This window comes from Manacus vitellinus, unplaced genomic scaffold (genome assembly GCF_001715985.3).
Source record: "Manacus vitellinus isolate BGI_N305 unplaced genomic scaffold, ASM171598v3 scaffold_9_pilon, whole genome shotgun sequence".
Taxonomy (NCBI): Eukaryota; Metazoa; Chordata; class Aves; order Passeriformes; family Pipridae; genus Manacus; species Manacus vitellinus.
Genome location: NW_021940917.1, coordinates 15312843 through 15331002, shown reverse-complemented (window position 1 = coordinate 15331002; position 18160 = coordinate 15312843). Strand labels below are relative to the sequence as shown.

Below are 18160 nucleotides of genomic sequence, written 5' to 3'. Positions count from 1 at the left end.
TCCTAGTGTAAGTTTGTTTTCGGCAGACCAAAGATTGAATTCTTCACTGCCTTTACCTGTGTCAGCATCTCTGTGTCAGATTTGAGGCAGAGTGTCGTCTAAGTGTCTTGGAGGATCCTGATAGAGAAAAGTGCTCCCTCTCCTTGCAATGCTGGCTTTTGACTAAGAAAACCCCAAACATAAATAATAGGAAGCCCATGGGAAACTTGTAGCTCGTAAGTAACACAGTGTAGTTTGCACTTAGTTTCATTGACTTGTACTGTTCATGTCTTGTCCCTTGGGTGAGTCTCTCATAAAACCTCTCTCTGCTCATGGCTCTAATCCAATCTTTCTCACAGAAGTAGTCCAAGTTTGGGAATTTGCTTCCTTTTTCTCTCTTGTTTACAAAAGCAGAGGCCACAGGGAGCATCTCATCGGGTGCAACAGCTCTGAAAGTGACTTAGACTGCTCTGAAGCCTGCAGATGGTGGGTTAAATCTCCTTTTGCTATTTTCAGCCCATGCCAAAATAAGACTTCTCTGGCCTGTTTGTGTAAACTGCTTTTTGCAGGGCTCCTCATGGCAGGTGGGCTCAGGTTTCCAGGCTCTGACATTGCCAGTCCTGACTTCTTACCTCGAAGTCAGCTGTGCCACACCACAGCGAGGAATCCTGCTTTCTTCTCAACACTTGGCCTGCTGGACCATTACCATGACAACGGAGGATTATTGATTCTCATAGTCATGATGCTTTTGATTTAAGGCTCGCTTTGATTTGGGGCAGTAGTGTTCACTGGCCCAGAGAAGCAATGGTCTCCTCCAGGTGAAGAGCAAGGAGAGAAATCCGCTTTTGAGAAGGAGGAGAAAGAGGGAAAGGATTGGCTGAAGAGGCTGAATGGAATCCGTAATGGATGCAGTTATTAGCTGGGAAGGACACAAAAGCAGCCCATGACTCCTTAAGACAATTAAAAGCAAATTGTCTGGCTGAGCGATCCCAGAGCAAGGAAGATGCTCCCCCAGACTATAATTCAAGAGTTTGAATGGCCCTCAAAAACCGAGAGCTGAAAGAAAAAAAAACCCAGAAGATGAGGCAAATGATGGAACAGATGTGAGCGCTTTTGTTGGGAAGACTCGAGGCTAGCAGGATGGCGATAGGCTAATTTGAGGCGAATAATGCCAGGTTCCTTTCATATGCAGAACAGCACTTTGATCCAATGTGGATGAAAGTACTGAAAAGTGGAGAGGATGGCAGGGGGTCCTTTGTCTCTGACAAAAGAGGCATCTGCCAGGCTCTAACCCTCTTTTCCCCGCCCCCTTAGCCTAGCAGGCCACTCTAACAATGCTAGCAAAGGGGACAAGTGTCTCCTGACAGCTGAAGAAATATCCAGGGGGAGAATGAGGTTTGCAGCAATATGTATACCAGAGAGCTTAATCGATTTTTTCCACAGTACAAAAAGGGAGAGGGTTGGGGGAAGACAGAGATCACAGTGAAAATGGGAGGTGGGAGATAAAAAATCCCTTTCTAATAAACTTGTTACTTTTGTTCTTCGAATACATCTTTTTCAGGAGCTGCTTTGATGCTAGTATGAATACACTTATTGGAGCAGAGTAGGATGGAGTTGCTGGAGGGGGGTGTGAAGTAAGGAAGAATGGTTTTGCAAGGAGGATGAATGTGGAGTGATTTCTGTGGATTCCAACACAGGAAAGATCTTGGAAGTAGTAAAACAGTGCAATGCAAAAGATACCTGCAAGACAGATGCATATTTTCTGTATCACCTTTGGAAGAGCTCACAAATTTTTACATTTGATTTCTAAGCAAAATTGAAAATTTCTTTTCAACCTTTTCTTATTTTCTATTTTCTCAACTACTTGAAATTACTAGAAATCAAAGGAGTGCAGTATCGAATGCGGAGTTAGGAAGGCAAGCAGTATTTGTGCCAAGCAAATATAACAGTTGCAGACTAGCTGCTGATCTGCTCTCTGCTTCTAATGCTCTGTTGACTTTCTTCAGCTTTTCACATCTAGTAAACAAGACTGGGATCAGATTTGCAGTTTGAAGGGCTGTGATCTTCTTAAGTGTCATTTTGCACCTAGTCTATTGTTTTCTTTGAGAAGTGACTACAGATAGGAGTTATCAACTTCTGAACAACACCCATCTCAGTAAATTAAATCCTTTAAGAACAGTAGGTTCAGGAATCTTCCTTCTTGTGAGATCTTGACAGTGTTTATCCATTATTATTTACTGAAGATAACCTCCTCACCAGGGCAGAACTTTAAGCAACACCTGGTATGCAAACAGGTCCCTCCCTCTTTATCCCCACCCGCCTTCACTTCTTGACAAAGTGTTTCAATTCCCCCAAGAAGGTACAAGTGGTACAGAAATTGAGAGGAACTATCACATTTCTTTGAGAGGCTGTGCACTCATGCTGATGCCAAATTGTAATCCTATGTAGTCGTTCAGTAGGTGTGCCATCATTCCCCTCCAGCAGATGCCACTGTTCTGTTCAGAACAGCTGATGTGGAGAGTATTGTTGGCGATAGCATTTCCTGTTGTGTGAAGCCTGATGCGTGAGTTACTGTAACTTATTAGAGAGGGCTAATTTTCAAGGACATTGGTGCTCTCTTGACTTCTTGCTCCTAATGCAGAGAGACTTAAGCTGCTGCTGCTGCCCTCAAAGGAGCTGAGACTACCTGTGTCCCTCACAGCATCAAGGTGGAAATCCACTCTCTGGGTTGGGAACTTTAGGTCGTTCTTATGTGACTTCTCTCTCAGGTGCTGCATACAGTGATTGGAATCCGGTCTAGATCCTGGTGGGGAAAGATGTTGCTCATGGGGAAGTCTGACAACATGGGCATGAGAAAGGACAACACCTGTGTGGCTCAACCTGACTGCTACAGGCCAAGCCAAGTCTGTTTGGAGGACAGACTGAGTCTGTTTCACTTGAGGAATACTGCGAGGAAGGAGGGAAGAGATGTGCATGGAGCTGAGGGTTGCATGCAGAGCAAGTGACAGTAGGAGTGCAGGCTGTGGGGGTACAGTGGAGAGAGGAAGATTTGCTTTATTCTCATGCCTCTCCCAGCAGGCTGGTGTTTTCCCTACAGAAATTGGTTAGCCTCTTCTGGTTTGTGTCTGGGTGAAACTCAAAAGGTAAAGATTGCAAAGCTTTTTTGATGTCACAGTCCCTGCCTGCTCTGTGGGCAGGGAATGTCTGGTCATTGTTTCAGAGGCTGCAAAGTCTAGAAAGGGACATATTGCTTTAATGGTAAATTGTAAAGCAGATGATCCTATGGTAGTCAAATAGCTTATATAAGCCATTATAATAGCCAAATATAAGCCATTTACATGGAAGTGTTTTTGGATGGACTGATTATACATATAAGATTTTCCTGGCATGACCTGGCAGTCCTTGGGTATAGAAATCCCATGTTTTCAGCATGGATTTGGCTTGTATCTCAGTGAACCTTCTCTGGTCATTAATATCCATTAGGACTTCTCTGTGTGGGAAGTGAAGCCAAACAAATGGAAAAACAATGGCTTTGGAGTATGATAAACTCCAGCCTGCAAGCAAACTTTTATTCAGGCATTAAGTGGTTTCAGTTTGGTCTTGTTTAATTTACTTTCAAATTAAACAGAGGTCCTTTGCAAGATGGCCACTGTTAGTTTGATGTAACTTTGCTGAGTGTTCACCTGGAGATATTATTTTAATCCAGTGCAGTTTGTACCAACAAAGTGAATTATTGCCCTCTTTAAAAACATGAGATAGGATTGAATGTTACTATTCATGAACACTCCCCCAAGAACTAATGCTAAGTTATGTGCTTTTGTATTGGGCTAAATACACAGTGATTTGGATCCAAACAAGTAGCTCTAGCTGTAGTGGGGACAGTAATTCCAAATTTGGTGGAATTCGCACCTTTCTGTAGAAGACAGATTGTTGTTCTGGGGGAGGGAAATTGCACCTGTTTGTTCTCACATCTGCTCTATAATCCTCAAAATTAGTTCATACAATCTCAGATTATTAACAGTTTGCTTACTCATGTGTGAGTTTCATGGTGTTGTCAAATACTTCCAGTTCCAGAGTGCCTTTGATGGTGTTTGAGGCAAATATCCAAGAGGAGTTAATTGCACAGAGACTAACCAGAGCTTAAAAAATAACATTCCCAAGATTAATTTTTGAAAAATTTCAAAGCAATATCTCTGAGCTTACTTCCTTTAAAGAAGCCAGTAGGTATTAGGAAAGCTTGTGTCTAGTTTTGGTGTGAAAACTGGTGGTAGCTTGAGTATGCACTATGGTGAGGAGAGATGGTGATGTTTTACTTGCCAGGTGCTGATAGAGGACTGCTCCCTGTGCAGGTGATTATTCAGCTCCACATCCCACCAAAGGTGCCCACTGGCATCCCATGTTCAGCCTGGTGAGCTTCTACCCCAAGTTCCCTGCCTTTCTGGAGCTCAGTGACCACCGACTGCAGTGGTGGAGCAGCTAGGGAGAGGTGTGGAGGTTCTGCCTTGTCTGTTTGGCTCCGGAGACACCTGTGAAGTGTTGCTCCAAAGTGCTCTCTTCTCCCTTTTAAGTGGGGTGAGCGCTGCCCACGTGTGGGGTGGCTGGATCAGCAGCTCTCTCTAGGTCAGATCCTCCTGAGGCCACCGCCTTGGGAGAGCCGTGCTGTGCTCTGCTGGTCTTCTCCCTTTTTGGTCAGTGGAAAGGCTCCCTGATGGTTGGAGCGGTGGCAGCTGGATAGTTTATCTTGAGGCAAAGGGAATGGGAGTGTTTGCATTCCCAGGGAAAGGCCCAGGAGGAGGGAACGCATGAAGCCCTGGTGCCTTCTGAGGCAGTCAGCTGGGAGAGAGTGAGTGCTAGGTGACGCCCTGCAAACCCCAAAGGCCACCATTCTTCCCTTGTCTGCTCCAGGAGAGCCCTTCCTGCCTGAAATAGACGTTGTCTTAGAGAAAGAGACATGAAACAGGAAACAATAGCCTGGTACTGTTCTCGTGGATGAGGAAGGAAAGGCAAACAAGGAGAAGCCATGCTTAATTTAGGTAGGTGGCTGAGGAGCTATGAGGACAGGAGCCCATCATGTCCTGGGGCTCTGTAGTGGTCAGGCAAACTGTCATCTAGGGGAGAAAGATTTCCCCTACTTTCACCTGCCCCTTTGTATCTTCTGTATTAACCATGTCACGGTCAAAACCCCATGGAACTAAATGTGGTGGGTCAGTTCCCTCTGAGCAGGCCCACAGGAACCAAGATGTGAGTACCTGTGAACCCAGGAGAGGCACGTGTTGGTGAGATGTGGACTGTCTCAGAGCCAGTCCTGTGCTCAGAGCAAGGCAGCTGCAGAGAGCCCTCGTCAGGTGGCTGTGTGTCTGTGACCTTCCCATGGGATGAAAAGAGAACTTACCAGGAACTCTGTCTTTTCCTCCCTCTCCCCCTCCCTCAGGTGGTCTTTGCTTTGAATCAGACTCTCTTGCAGCAGGAGAGACTCCGAGCAGGCAGTGTCCAGATCCCCTATACGACTGAAGACCTTATCAAGCATTACAACTGTGGGGACCTCAGCTCCATCATCTTCAACCATGACACTTCTCAAGTGAGTCTAGCCACCACAGCCCTCGTACTATGCACATGTCCCTTCAGCGCTAACCCCTGTCACACTTGTGCTTCTCTGTCCCCGAGGCAGGCCCTTTACAGGTGAGGGCCAAGGGCATGCTGCTGGCTCCCCGACCCATCTGCTTTCCTGTTCCAGGAAGCCTGCAGCACCTCAACCCCTGTCTCACTGCACACAAGCAGCAGAGGTGCACCTGGCTTTCCTCTTTGGACAAGTGGCATGTTTGTTTTAGCATCGAAGCTCTGTGAGTTAATCTGTTATTTTGTTAAGGACTCTGTGGAACTGCTCTAGCTTAGGTATGAGCAAACTTAACAACAATATAGAACAACAGCAGGCTCTTTTGTGCTAAATGCGACAGAGAAATGCACTCGTGACTTGGGCACTTGTGTAAGGCTGGGCAAGTTGCAAGCTTTCTAATGTCCCCTATCAGGATGAGTGGGTACTGTGGACAAGGCCCAAAGAAGAGACATGGAGTGAAAGAAAGAAAAGATAGACTTAGACTGAATGTGAAGAAAAAGAGACCTTCTGAGACCTCACAGACTTGGGTTTACGGAGATGGTTTCCTAAGCAGCACGGTGGAATGTAATACTGATCTTTAAACCACAAGAAAACGCCCAGCAGGGACCAATTTGGCCTGTTTGGGCTGTTAGATTAGCTAACCTCAGACTGAGACATCAGGCCTCTCTATTCTTGTCTGTGAGATATTGCCTGGTAATTTGTGCACATCAGTGAAATCACAGGCTCTATCCTTACAGTGCTGAAAAAGCGCGTGTTGATACCTGGGCTATCTTGCTGAATAACCATTTTGTGATGACCTTTTGATACATACAGTGCAGTACTGCAGAGCTGCAGAGTCATACTAACCCTTGCTTCTCTAGCACTGAGCTTTGTGCGTGTGTTGCTGCCTTCCTGTCCTGCAGACCTTTCCTCCTGCAAGTGCAGGCAACTTGGTTGTAACACTGCTTCGCTTTTACACAGTGCACTTCATTCACGAATTTCAAAGGACTTCTCAAAGGATTTCTCTTAGAGCACTGTAAGAGGATTCGGGTGCTGTATCACTATTCTACGAAGATGTTGCAAACTGGAGACAGCTGGCATTGACTCCAGGTCCTTGGAGAGTGTTGCTGTTTCTAGGACATACATGTCTCCGACATGTCTCCATGTAAACTGTCCTTTACTTGGACAGTTGAGGGGCTCAACCTCAGGGTACTCTCCCTGACTGAGGAGCTGAGTACTAATAGTTTGGAACATGGTCAGTTTATGTTTAAAGCAGCACTTTTCAGCAAATTTTACCCCATGCTGGCCCAGTGTGCTAAGAACACTTTGGAGAGAGTTAGTAATAATCTGAGTGGCTCCAAAGTCTCTTCATCTGCTGCAGCCTTGCAAGGGAAAGCACCTGGCTTATTATGAGCTCTGCTCTCCAGAAACCACCACTTGCAGGCCCTTTTATTAGCAGTCCCCATAACAGCAATGCCTAAAGCTACATGTCAAGAAGCCAGGATTGCTGCAACTACAGACCCACGCTTCTCTCCACTGGCAGTAGGTCGGGATAGTGTGCAGTCACAGCTGTCCTGGGGGCCCCAGGAGAGGAAGCCAGCATTTTAGAAGATACTTTGAGGACAGGGCAACTGGAAGGGGTAATGCTTTCTTTCCTGACAAAATCTGGCCGTCTTTCCTTTGAAAAGTTTAGGGATTTTTTTTTCAGTTCAAATTGCACAGTTATTCTTTGGCAGCCTGAGGGCTCTGATACCAGCCAAATTCTCTTAGAAGAGTGTAATTATCATCATAGTTACGACATACCTATGGCAATTTAAGGAAAAAGTATGTAGCTAAAGGTAGCCAGGGGCAAATATTTACTTTCTTCAGCCAAGCAATCAGGATTTAGGATCTCCAGTGTAGCAAATGTGTTGACTTTGAATTGGAAAAAAATCATCTGTCTGGGTCATGAAGTGAGAGAAGTGAAGCATTATTTAGAATCTTGCTGAGCATTTTTTTAGCTTGCTTTAGGTTTTGTCCTACTGGCTGTGCCTTTAGGGACAAAGCCATCGCCACATTCGACGTGGAACAGAAATGCATGTGCATCATGACTGCCTGTGAAATAAATTCCCCTTTCATGAAGACTATTTTTTTTTCCTACCTTAGGTCCCAAATTTCGTTAATGCTACACTTCCAGCCCGTGAACACATTACTGCACAAGAGACAGACAGCTACTTCCGTCAGGAGCTCATCTACAAGCGAAACGAGCGAATGGGCAGGAGGGTGAAGGACCTGCTGGAAGAGCACCCAGAAAAGAGTTTCTTCTTTGCATTTGGAGCTGGTATGTGATTGAGGTGCCATTCAACTTGAACACATTCTTCCCATGTCCGTTAGAAGCTTTTTACAACTGCTTGTCTCAATTTAAAGAAAGGTCAGTATTTTTACCGTGGTGGACACAGAACTCAGCTTTTCCCCTGATAGTTGTACCTTAGTAGGAAAACCTTTTCAGTGTATCACTGTTTATCTTCAGTATGCAAAGAGCTCATAGTGTATGCACTTATTACAATATTTGTTCATTACAGACATTTTTTATACGTATGGTCAAAGATAGTGACTCAACTACAGCGTACATACAGAAGGAACAGCTCATTGACATAAACACATGTTTATGTCTGGGCAAACAATACAAAAGGAAAGGAGGAATAGGGGGTTGAGATGAAAGGCAGCAATGCAGCGGTTGCACCAGTGCTCAAATTAACCTTTCAAGAACACATTCAAAAGAAGAACATGCCAAACTGTGTGAATCTAAGGGGTTCAATAAATGCAATACGGGAAGCAGGGCCTGATTTCACCTTTCTCTTCCTCCTGCAGCTCTTTACTTCTTTCACTGTGCTTCCGCAACTACAAGAAAGTTGTGTCTGCTACTATTTTTGAGCGGCACATTGGGTCCACTTAGGGAAAACCTACTCCATTTTCTGCCTTTTAGCAGCCAGCAGGACTCTACAGGCACACCCAACAGCACATCCAGCTCCATGAGGCTGACACCCTCACTTCAGACTAGGGCTGGATGGAGGGTATAAACAGGATTGGTTGGCCATGACTCCCATCCTTTTTTCTAGCTCCAGGGAAGAGAAGAAGTGAGGATCAGTGTTAGAAAAGACAGGTGCTAATTCCCAGAGAATTATCACATCCACACCACCATGAACCATATGGCCCTTTGGAAAGGGGGGGAACTGAAACAGGTGTCAGTATCCATCTGTGATTTTCTGGTCTCAGTACATACTGCTTTAGTGAGGATGGAAGAGCTAGACAAGCCAAGGAAAATATTTACTTAAACACTTGAAAACATTTGTATTCAAAGTCTGTGGGAATTTATGCTCTTGCAGCAGTTAGCTGTGGTTACAAACTCACCATAACAGGGGGTTCTGTATGTGAGAGCAGGGAGGTAACCAAAGGTGGCTGACAATGTTTGTTCAGACACTTGTGAAGATTGTAACCTGCCGTCTCCCTGCAGCATTGCTGCTCTGTGCAGCTCACTGTCACAAAGAACACTGAAGCAGGCACTGGTTGTGCAGATTTTGATCTTGTCTGTCTGTAGGCTAAGGACAGTGCTTTGCTGTACTCCACTGCTGATGTTCTGATCACATTTGTCCCTGCTGGGCTGATGTACCCAACCAAAGCATATGCCAGCCCCAAGGGCCAGTTTTGTCAGTTGCAGGTAGCTAGTCTTCTGTCAGGAGGACAGGCATAGATATTTGGGCTTCAGTTACTGCATCACAACTTGAGGGATGAGCAGCCCATGCCCATGGACAGATGTGGATGGATGTGTCACTCTGGGTCTGTCTTGTCCCAAGAGCAGGATCATCTGAGAGAAGAGAGCCTCTTCCACTCCTTTCACACACTCTGCATTCCAGCAGCTACAAATCACATGTTTTTAAATGTTTTTGTGTCATTTGTCTCCCATCCCATCAGTTTTCTTCTGTTCCTGCTATTCTGCCCCAGACTGTCTTCACTGTCATTGGTGTGCACAGTGCTACCCCAGAGCCCAGAAGCACTGCAGAAGCAGATCAAAGCCCTGTCCTCAATCTCTCTTGTTCTCAACTTTCATAACATTCTTAAAGTCTCTTCCCATCCTTTCTGGATTCTTGCTTTCCTCCTTCCTCTTATTTTCCCTTTTTTAGTGTCCTGATTGCCAACAGTGCTATATTGCAGCATTTCCTGGAGCCTTGGTCCTGTATGAACACCCTTGATCTGTGGCTTATGTTCACATGGCTTGATCTCCGAGCACTCGGTGTGCTCTTCTCATGCTTTTCCATCATGCTTCTGAATCCAGACAGGTTCTCTGCCTCCTCTGGAGAGACTAGATTGGTTTTGAAATTGTCTCTAATTACCCTCTGTCTTTGAAACCAGTCTATCCTCTGTTCTCTGCTCTTCCAAATAGTTCTATTCAAAGAATAGTGCCAGTCTCCCCCTTTTAGCAGCTCAGTTCCTCATTATGCCCATGTTTGACTGCATGAGTATTTTGGGGAGAGGGTGTGTGTGTTTTCTTTCTTTTTGTTTGTTTCATATTAAGTGCCTAAATGAGAAGTAACATTACAGGATATATTGCAGAAAACAGATCAATTTTTACAGATTACTGAGGTTTCCTGAGTGGACATTACAATTATGACTGCATTCTTTTATTTTTTTCCAGCAAGTTAATTTAGCCTTTTGCATATGCAGATTGCTGTATGTGATAGATAATTATGTAGAAGATTTATTTTTATGCTGGCAAGCAAGGAAGATGAACAAATATCTTATGACCAGTTTTGAGCATTGCTTGAGTATTGCACTCTGTTAATTACTGGAAGAAAGTTCCAGGGAAGTGCTTACATAAGGCAGGTGCGAATGAGCTGTAGGAAAAGAGAAGAAAAAGGAAGGCCATAAAAATGGGAGTAAATCATGACTCCATGGTGCTTTTTCCTCTTCTGACCACCGGTGAAAAAAATATCTTCTAGCCATGGTTTATAAACTGCAGGACAAGGTTGTATTAAAGCAGTAGTAGAATTTTGAAGGATCTCCATGTTAGAAGAGGAGAGAAGACTTTTAGTTGTTTTCTTTCCAGACTTTTTCACCCTGTGATTTTTTATTTTTAAAACAGCTTGGCTTTTTATAAGGAAAGTTAATTTTTTTTCCATTAACCAAACTCCATTGAAAAAACAGCTTTTATCATTAATTATATGTAAACAAACTCATGGTTTGTGGTGACTGTGGTGTTACAAATACCTTTGCTTATTATTTAAACTGCTCTTGGTATTTTTATTTTAAATGGAGGGAAATGAGAAAATAGTGATTTTTTTATTTTTTTTTTTACATTCCAACTGGATTGATGGGATTTAGAGATGGGTAATACATTGTGCAAAAATATCTATCTCTTTCCAGGTCTTAATATAGCTCCATGGCTATAGATGCTAATTTCTTACATAGAATTATATGTGGTAATGGGGACTGTAATAGATTTGATCATTAGAATCAGTGTATTTTATGCTTTTGCTATATTTTAACAGATCAGACAAACTCCTCCTATATTCTGTCAAAAATGCTTCACAGTCAGAGCTCATTGCTGGAACTATTTTTGTCTGGAAGTAATTTGCACAAAAGTGGAGAACTAAAAAATAACAGATTTTGCTGAAAAGATCCAAAAAAAATCTTTGCTTCTGGCCAAAGTTGCAAACGCGCAAAGATTCAAGCCAAAATAAGTCTGTTTGAGGGACTTAGAGGAAAGCATGGGAAGAGAGAGTTGGTAATACCAGCAGCATTCCACTAGGTTCAGTGAGGGTTTTATCTGTGGCCAGACATTTTTGTATGGTGGCACTACAGCTACAGGCCAGACCTACTCCCTGTTGCCAGTGGTAGAACTTGTGAAGCGAAGCCAGCTGCAATCTTTCACCAGCAGTCTTCCTTCTGCATGCGTTTCTAATTTCTCTGAACTGCAAGTGGAGCATTCAGGATCTGAATGCTAAGCCAGCGCAGGTCATCACACACGTGATTCCACAGCCAGCCAGCTAGTTTCTGGTTTGTCTAGGAAATGCACATTGACATAGAGAGGGCTGTGCTGTCCTGCTGTGCTGTGGAGAGTTTTACCATTTGTCCAGGTCTCACAAGGGTGCTGTGTGCTGGCTAAACCTTCCCAGAATCAAGGGATCGTTGATACTGACAGGAACCTCTGGAGATCACCTGGTCCACTCCTCTGCTCGAAGTAGGATCATATAGAGCAGTTTTTCTAGGACTGGAGTCCGGTCAGGTTCTGGGTATGGGCAAGGATGAAGACTCCCGAATCTCTCTGCACAACCTATTCCAGTATATAACCACTAAAGATGCTTTTTCTTATGTTTAAATAGGATTTCCTGTATGTCAATTTGTGTTCATTGCCCCTTGTCCTTTCATGGGACACCACCGAGAAAAGTTCTGCTCCATCTGTTTTGCAGCCTTCAGTCAGGTATTTATGCATCAATTATAACCCCTAAGCCTTCTCTTGTCCAGGCTGAACAGTCTCAGCCTCTTCTCATATAACATATGCTCTAGTTGTTCATCATCTTTGTGGCCCTTTGCTGCACTCTGTGCAGAATGTCCACGTGTCTTTTGAACTGGGGAGCTCAGAGCTAGGCACTGGACCCAGATATATATCACCAGGCCTAAGGACCAGGGAAGGATCACCTCCTTCAATCTGCTGGTCTACATGACTGGTCTGTTTGAATGTTCCTGATGCTTCTCTGCACAGAGTGAACCCTGGACTTTCCCTCTAGTCACAGGAACATGAAGTTCCTGAAGGCTGGTTTGTCCCCTAGAGAAAGTAAGAACGGCATTAAGAATTTGATCTTTTCTATATTCATTGTTGTCAGATCTCCTGCCCCCTTCAGCGCTGGATGATACTTATGTAGTCAGTGGAAGCATTCCTTGTCAGTGGAAACATTCTTTGTTTCCCTTGATGTTTCTAAGCAGCTTCAACTCTAGGTGAGCTTTGCTTCAGTGTGGTCATTTTATTCTAGGAAATAGCACAGCTTGTTTTCTTTAGCTTACTTACAGTTTCTGTTGAAGGGGCTAAAGAGTGACAGAAAAAAAGTGTTGCGTTTGGGGTTTTATTTAATGTATGAGAAAGCATATTTAGTGGGATGAGATCCTGACTTTATTATGACAGGCAAGGCCTCTGGTGAAGCCAGAGTTTCCAGGAACCAACTTTAAATTCCCTTTAGTCTCTTCTGCCTCTTTGAACAGTTGAGAAACTCCAGAAGTGCCAGTTCATGAATAAGAAGTACAGAGGGATCTAAAATGCCTCATATCCCTGTGGAAGAAATTAGTGACTTCAGTGAGAGATGCTGGATGATTTGACAACCTCAGAAGCTGGTCCTCTTAATCTTGTAAACACTGGAAAATTCCTTTCTGTCTCAGAGCTATCTTTTTTTGTTGCTCCTGAAAAAAAGTATAATTCTGAGGCTTTAAAGTATAGTGGGTGTTGGCCAGCCACCATTAACACAAAGAAAAGAAGGATGACGGTGAGAACTTCTTCAGCAACTATTTCTTCTGATTACTAAAGGAAATAACAAAAATGTTTATTTAGCATTAGTCAGACCATATGGATTCAAACCTCCAGGGACTGACTGGTTTTTTTTTCCCCAGTCTTTACTCCCCACCCCCCACCAAGACCTCCCAGAAAGAAGAATTGTTATGAGCAGATTGATGATCAATATCTGAACTAGTAGTCCAGCTAGCAGCTCCAGATCTGAGTTGTCTTCTTCCTGGTAACTAATTCAACTGATACTCACTAAACCAAAGGTAGCTCTCAGATGTTTGACGTGACCCAACAACAAGCAGAAGGATTTGGAGATCACTGCAGAAGCATAATTGACCCTGTCTGAGCTGAAGATGGATGTGTAACCTTTAGTCTCAGCCACCTGGTCAAGGAAAAGAGAGCATGCCACTACCAGTGCTTACCTCAGAGTCTGCTGTGGTCCACCAAATGGCTTCCTGCAGCTTCTCTAAGTTTTAAAGGCAGTCCTAGAGATGTGAGAGACTGGTCAGTTGTGTGCCAGCCTTGCATGCCCAGTGCATTGGATGACATGTCTGATGCCTTTTCCCTAGTCCCTTATGTCATGAAATGCTAAAACAAAAAAGGAAAAGATTAGTTTTCCAGGGGAAAGTGGAACTGTGCTGATTCTGAATGGTGTGTTAGGTGGTACTGTTTCCAGGTAGAGCTGTTCACTGTTACTTCTTGAAATTTGCTGCCCCAGCTGGCATTCTTGGATGGGAAATTATGCAAGAGGAACAAGACTTCTTGTCTCTGGGTAAGAAAAGGTTAGAGAAAGGACCTGAGGAGCTGTCAGCAGTGGGTGTGAAAAACAGTCAACAGTGCTGAGCCCGGGATGTCTCTGTCCAGCTTGTGTAGGTGTTTAGATCTGTAAAACTAAACCAAACAAACCCTCCATGGGAATATGAAAGTTGCTCAGGTGAATGTGATAACACTTTGAAATTCAGTGGGCATTCAGAACCCAGCATGGAAACTTTGGACCTGCCATCGGACCTGCCATTTGAGACTGGAGATGAGTGTGCACCAGGAATGTAAATGTATTTATGCCTTATGTAAAAGATTGTAAATGTGTAATGAAAAAGCTCATGAAAAGTCCATAAGAAGCTGAATCCTTGTAGATCCTGGAAGAGGACAAAAAAAAAAAAAACAAAGGAGAGAGAGGAAGGGGGAAAAGCTAATGTAGTGATGAAACAGATTTAAAAAACCAGATTAAATTAGTTCTGTGGGGCCATCTCACTTTTCTCTGGGCATAAAGGGCTTGCTGATTGCCTGCTTGCTTCTGTCCCTGGAATGCAGCATTATTTTAGCTTCCTTGTTTAGGAGGAAAGGCCGAGTGCCTGAAGGTGTGCCTGTACCTCTGTAATCTGAGAATGCCAGATACAACCCAGCAGCTTTGAGAATGTTTTCCTTAGTAGCCTCTTTGAGTCTGCAGAATGCTAATGACAGGGTTTATTAGAACAACAACCCCCAAAGGGCATAGATAATGTTGTGTGGAGGCAGGCCCCACATCCAAAGCCCCAGGGTTCACATGAAGGGCACTACTCTTGACATCTCTTGACACGTGAAATGAAGAAAGCTTTGCATTTCTGCATTAGAGGCGGTAGCCTCTGTTCCACCATATTAGTGCAACCATCAAAATCGGCCAGGCCAAAAAAACTGTGCTGTTTCTGCTCAAGTACCAACAGTCAGGTCACCCTCAGGCTGCCTATCAGTGCTAGGCTTACCCATTGCTGCCTTCACTGGGCAGCTGTAGCAGAAAAACTTTCATCATGTAATGTGTGTTTTAATCTAGTGGTATTTAAAGTCCTTTTATGGAAGGAAGCAGTGGTGTGCAATGGAAGCAGATCCAGTGGCTGTGAGTACTGTAGCTCTGACATGACACTGGTAATTCCTGCCCTTACTGGTAACATGATGCTGGCTGCTAATGTAGTCACCTACATGAGGGTCTGCTTGCCTAATGAACCTAAGGCTTTAGCAGTGGAAAGCTCCCAGTAAATGCCAGCACAGAGGGAGCCCCAGTGGGCTACCTGAAGATAAGCTTTCCTCTTAACTCAGTTTTCACAAAATAAGCAGTATGGTGTTGTAAACTTTTATGTTAACTTTTCCATAAATTTGGCCTTATAATTAGTGAAAAACCTTTTCCTAACTTCAGTTTTTGGAGGAGGTTATCAGGAAGTTTGACTTTGCCCAAGGGTAAAAATGGGAAACCTTAGGACCAAAAATACTTAGGTCTTACATTTAAGAGACCTCATTTTTGACAGAACTAGGTAGATAAAAAGTACCTTCTTATCTTTCACAAGAAAAATTCCTTCATTTTTTCTCAGGCAAACTAACTTCAGATGTTCATCTTCTATGGTATCAGGCCATTTTTCCTATGTCGTGCCAGGCCTTCATCATCAACTATTTTGAGAAGTTGTATAGTTAAGTTAAATTAGCAAAGCACATTGCTTTTGAAGAAATGGAAGTTGGTTTTTTTCATCCTGAGTGAATGCAGGTTTGAGTCACTTTCTTTAAGTCTCTTCATGTCTAGTGGAAGTTCATGACTGTTCCATGGTCATGCTCACCAGATTTTCCCCTTTGGTTGAGAGCTGTGAAGTATGATCCATTAAGATTTTGAATAAAAAAAAAAAAGATTTCCATGAAATCACATCTTTTGAAGACAAACATTTGTCATGGCTTAAGTGGAGTAAAACCTCAGATTCAATGTTTATGGAGCAGTACTTCATTAATATTTCATGTTGTAGGTAATCACAGGAAGGATTATAGTTTGAAGTCTTCAGTCTCCTGCACTTAATGGGAATTTGGAAAATCTCTAAGTTGACTTACATTACCACTAGAGGCACCTCACTCCTTCAATTTTTATCATTTCCTTCTTCCTGTAGCACTAAATCTGTCAAGAGTATCATGCTCTTGGTTCTTCGGTTTATATTCTGATACCTGAACTTTTCAAGACTTGGAAATACTGTTAGAAGCAAGATTCTACTGGATCTAGTGTTACATGTTTTACATTTGATAAACTGTTTTAACTTAAATGGCAAATTTGGAATTCCAGGCACTATATGACTGACCTCAGTTTTCCATGTATTGCTTGGGTTATTTAGTGTAGCTGCACAAAATTTCCTCCTCATTCCGGGAGAAGTGAAGTGCAGCCTTGCTATACCTGGGTGAGTGGTGCTCATGCTTGAAAAAAGCATCTTCCTCTTGAGAAGTGCGTACAGAAAGCAAGGGTCTGAAGGACACTCGTTTGTAACTAAGTTGATTACATCACCTACTTTCCTTCTTCTGCTTTGGATCGTATTAAATATTCTGTCTAGCTTTTTTTACTCCTTAACTTTTACTGACTGGATTAAAATTACTCCATCTTCTGCATCCCAACATGTAGTTTAAAAGCTTTAATTGTGTGTATGTGAGAGGCAAAGTGACGAAGAATGGTAGGAGATGATCGTTGCCATAGGCATTTCTAGGAAGTTTCTAAATAATATTAAGATCTGTACATTCTTGAAAGTATTTGTTTCAGTGCTCCATAGAATCTCTGGCACCAAAGGTCCATTTGAGCACTCCCAGTCCAGATAAACATTGAGCTTTATGATGCCCACAGTGGCTAGAATAATTTGTGCCATTTTGTGGTTGCACTGTTATAACCATGTGCTGTAGTTGTTCCCACCACATCTTGGAGGTCAGTAGTCCAGATTGGGTTTCCTAACAAACAGTTTGGTGTCTTTATATGCATGTTCAGTGATTCATTGTCTGGGGATGTTTGTAAATAGTGAGGTCCTGACATGTTTCTGGGGCAGATGGGAAGTGCCATCTTTCTACTAAGGAAAACATAGAATTATGTATGCTTGTGGGTTTCCTTTTACATGAAAAGGAGAGAAGGTCAAGGAACTTTGTTTATCTTCTTGGAATAGTCAATTTAGTTGAAATTCAGAGAGGAAAGTAATTTTGAACAGTCTTACAGAATCAATTTCTATGAAAACTAAAACAGAAACGGAACTTCAGTTTTGCAATACTTCCTTGTTCCTTTCCTTAGATGCAGAAAATTATCAGCCTCACAATGGCTTAAATTTGGGTTCAGGAACCTCTGCTGAAACCCAGAGTCCTGGCATGGTTACCTAGACAAAAGCACCTGTGAATGCACTGGCAGTAAAAGCTGCAAGCAGGAGACATATGTTTCAGGGCAATAGTGGTAGCCTGTGTTCTGCAGGAATGTGTATTGCTACTGTGGAAGGTCAGGAGTGCACAGTGTGTGTCCGAGTGCGTGGCCAAGTCTGCAAGTGCGTGCTGGTCAAACAGCATTGTTCCTCAGGCATATCGCCTGTTTGTGGTCCCTGCATGCCACCTCCTTTCAGTGCAGATTAAAGGCTGGGGTCTTATTTACTCTCCAGTAGAGTGCATGGCTGAGCTGGTGCACACAACAGCTTCTTAGTTTCTCTTTGAGCTTGAACACAGAAGAATAGAGATTCATGGCTCCCCACCCCCTGCCAGAGTAAATTGACCTCTTGGAGGCATCTCTTCACCTAGTGGTGTGAGGACAATGCAGGGCTGCGTACAGAAAGAAAAGAGCAGGCTTTCTGATGGGACAGAGCCCAAGGCTTTTCTTTTGGGAGGCATTCAAGTGTGTGAGGCTAAAATAGAAAACAGGTGAAAGAGGCCTACTCCCTGTGATGTGACTTTCATCTAAGTCTCCCTTGCAGCAATAGCTCCTTGATCTCAAACTTTGGAGACTGAATCTTTCTCATGTTTCTTCCAGTTGGTTTTGGCTGTCTGATCTCTTTTTGTGATGGTCCCTAGAAAAGAGGTAAAAGCCCTGACTCTAGGGAGGTTCCTGGTGGGGCCCTGTACCTCAATCTCTCACCTTTCTCCCTCTTTTAATTTTTTATCTTGTTTGGTTGAACCTGTAGGTCCTCTGGGCCCCGGACAAGCTCTGTCTCATGGGGCACACGTGGCCCACCTTTTGGATAACAAACACTGCATCTCCTAACCTTTCTTGTACCTAGCCTGATTGTTCACATCCTGTGAACAATCTAATATCACACGTTTGTATT

General features: G+C 43.5%; 1 protein-coding gene across 1 annotated transcript in view; it reads left to right on the top strand.

The window, feature by feature from the left end:
- Positions 1 to 18160, top strand: part of LOC103757649 (metalloprotease TIKI1) — a 60708-nt gene that overhangs the window by 30232 nt on the left and 12316 nt on the right. Inside the window, exons 3-4 of the mRNA XM_025896467.1 lie at positions 5411 to 5557; positions 7718 to 7892. Of these exons, the coding sequence (XP_025752252.1) occupies positions 5411 to 5557; positions 7718 to 7892 (322 nt within the window). The remainder of the gene's footprint in view (positions 1 to 5410; positions 5558 to 7717; positions 7893 to 18160) is intronic.